At 51.8% G+C, this 2,987-nt stretch overlaps 1 protein-coding gene across 1 annotated transcript in view; it reads right to left on the bottom strand.

Moving 5' to 3' along the window:
- The window catches only part of vmp29 (metalloproteinase, extracellular matrix glycoprotein VMP29), a gene marked incomplete at both ends in the record, with an annotated part of 3,662 nt that extends 1,767 nt beyond the window's left edge, over window positions 1–1,895 (bottom strand). Inside the window, 4 exon segments of the mRNA XM_002955254.1 lie at window positions 181–384; window positions 612–980; window positions 1,434–1,550; window positions 1,560–1,895. Of these exon segments, the coding sequence (XP_002955300.1) occupies window positions 181–384; window positions 612–980; window positions 1,434–1,550; window positions 1,560–1,895 (1,026 nt within the window).
- Window positions 1,896–2,987: the final 1,092 nt, after the last annotated feature.

Genomic DNA, 2,987 nt, shown 5'->3' with positions numbered 1-2,987 from the left:
GGGTGGGGGGGGCACAGGTGGCTGGGGGGAAGGAGGTGGTGGTGGCACAGGTGGCTGGGGGGAAGGAGGTGGTGGTGGCACAGGTGGCTGGGGGGAAGGAGGTGACGGTGGCCTTGGCAGTGGAGGTCTAGGAGGTCGCGGGCTCGGGGGCCGCGGGGAAAGGGGCGGAGGTGGCTGGGCTTCCAGGTCGCCGAGGGAAGGACACTCAAAAGGCGAGTTCTTAAATCGGCAGAGGTGCACCCTCAAGGTGTCCGTATCGACCCATGATCCCCCATACACGACTAGGTTGTAGACATCCAAGGTCAGCTGGGACATGGGGCTGACGGCGTTGATGAACTGGATTTTGCGGTCGCTGTTTGCATAGAGGTTTGGTAAGCCATTATCCTGCATGCAGCAACAGTAGAAAAAACGCTTAAATAGTTTGCATTGCAGTAGCGAAATATCAGTGCACGTGCCGGTAGCGAAATATCAGTGCACGTGCCGGTAGCGAAATATCACTTAGATAGTTTGCACTGCAGTAGCGAAATATCCATGCCTGCTTTCGACACCCAAAACCAATTACAAATATCGCATCCAACGTTTCGTGATAGGTATTTGGAGGCACCGCTCACCATCGTCGCATTTACTTCATGAATGTTAACCTTGGAAGCGTATGATTGTCCTAAGCCAGCATCGCCTTCCCTTGCTACTCGGACAGCCATGTACAGGTTCAGAGCTGACTTTGAGTCGTTGTACATACTCAGCCAGTCGGGTGTGACACGCAGGTAGTTGTTGCTGCCGGTGAGGTAGGTGGCAGGCAGCACAAAGGTTTTCGTAGTGCCTGGCAGCAAGGCACTGCTGTTCAGCTGGTCACCTCCGACCGCGGGTGTGGCCCAGCCCATGCGGGAGATCTCCGCAGCGTTGGGGCAAGCATTGCCGCGGCCCATGGCTGTCGAGTAGTCGCCGTACTCAATACCGTTCTGCCAAGAGTGATAGAGACCTGTGCACATGTAACGAGCAGCACATAGAGTACTAGCTGGCGCCCTGGTTGAGAACTAGGATAATACAGGTTGGAAGCCGAATCGTAAATAGCTATTAGACTTGTTTACCGAGTATCTCATACGAAGAGAGAGGGACCGTCCCCTTTCTATTATACCAGAGTACGACTTACATATGATTTAAATTTTACAGACCTTCATGCAGCAGAATTAGGATGCATGTATATCACTTATGGGTTGCCTGCCATGCTAAAGATCAAGGTACTACTTAGCGAAGCGTTGCTACCAAAGCCCTACAAGTTTGATTTTAACACCATCAAATGGCTTGCAAGTAGGTTTTAGAAGAAAACAAGCGTTAACGCCCAAGTTGCTGTAAGTTGCATGTTTGGGCATTACTGTTTGGTCCAGCATCAATCAGCGATAGATATCAATACACTCAGGCAGTCACCCATCACACATACCATAGTTGTGTAGGGCCTCCTGCATTATTGTTGCCCATCTGTACACTCCATTGGCTGATGTCTGCAGGAAGGCCTGTCGGCCCGGCAAATATGCCAGCCCTGACCAGGGGCACACTGGTTGAAGGCCCGGTGGCACTATGTAGGTGTAGTGGCTGAAGGATGAGAAGGCTGCAGGGCCAATGAGGGGCTTGGTGGCTGCATCCGCCTTGGTGGACATTGCCCAGGCGGCACAACTAGTCGTGATAGGTGGCGAACACTGGTGCGTCACACGCACAGCCCGGAAGGCAGTTATGTTAAGGTTGAACTTCCCATAGGAGCACTGCGTGTACTTTTCAGCAAGGCCCCCCTTGCCATCCCCATTTGGGCCCAGGTAGAGGGTCCGGATTTCTTCCTCTGTGATGGTAGCAGGGAAGCCGCAAGCCGGGTAGTCGAGAACCATGACCAGGAGGCGCTGGTAGATGGGTTCATCAGCACTTAGCAGGGCTTCTGGGGTGAGGCGGATGGTGGTCAGGGTAGTCGAATTGTCGGGTGTGCATTCGCCCGTCGCCCCATTAAAAAGACAGTCCTGTACATACGTGCATTCACCGATTCACATACAAGTAAGCATGTGCTCTGGATCCATGCATCCGGATGCACCCACGTGGGAACTACTCGTTCAGCATGTGGTATGTGATGAGACCGCAGTGCAGCATAGACAGAGCTGGCATGCATGGATTGCATGACCCAACCGTGTGAAGCAAGGGGGGATGAAAAAAGTAATTGAGGCACGTAACAACTTATTGGTATTCTGGAACTGGTGACTGCAAAAATACGGCCTGAAAACTTATTTTTACACGCGAAACGTTTTAATAATCCTTGGCTCCAAATTGTTGAAGGCCAGAGCAAGCGGAGTCAAGGAAGACCTTTGCTGCTGCGTTATTGCTTGCAGCAGCAGCTGCAGCAGCAGCAGCTGCAGCAGCAGCAGGTAGCATGCTGAACTCCTATTACACTCACGAATACCACCACCGCTGCTGTTGCCGATGTTTCATATGCTCGCTGGCGACTTGCCGGCACCTTGCCGACAACTTGCCTCCTTTGAAAGGAGGCCCCTGCTGCTGACCAGTACGTAGATTGGCATGCATACATACAATGCAATGTCATGCAATGCATTGCATGGACCATATGGTCCAGCAATAATCCAAATAACTTGCTCATCACCAGTATTTGTCCTGCTGGAATAATGCTGGTTCGCCTGCTGTTCCTGTATCAGAACGACTCGTTCAGAAGGGTCTTCACATCATACCTGCATCATGAATAGCTATCAGCAGGTCTCTGGCCGACGCCTGTTTGTGTACCCCCACAACGGCTGTAACATGCGCACGCACACAAGGAGCGATACCATGGTATAGCCAAGGGTAGTGTGACGCACATGTGACGTATAATATATATAGATGCGACACATCCAAATGATTGACGTTCATTCAAATAAGTATCGCCAGCTCTCTTTCCTTTCCTGCTGTGTACAGCACCTTTGACACTACTGGTTTGGCGCTCGCTGTAGTACCTACTA

Source organism: Volvox carteri, assembly GCF_000143455.1.
Source record: "Volvox carteri f. nagariensis unplaced genomic scaffold VOLCAscaffold_50, whole genome shotgun sequence".
NCBI classification, from domain to species: Eukaryota; Viridiplantae; Chlorophyta; class Chlorophyceae; order Chlamydomonadales; family Volvocaceae; genus Volvox; species Volvox carteri.
This window is presented reverse-complemented; position numbering and strand designations above follow the sequence as displayed.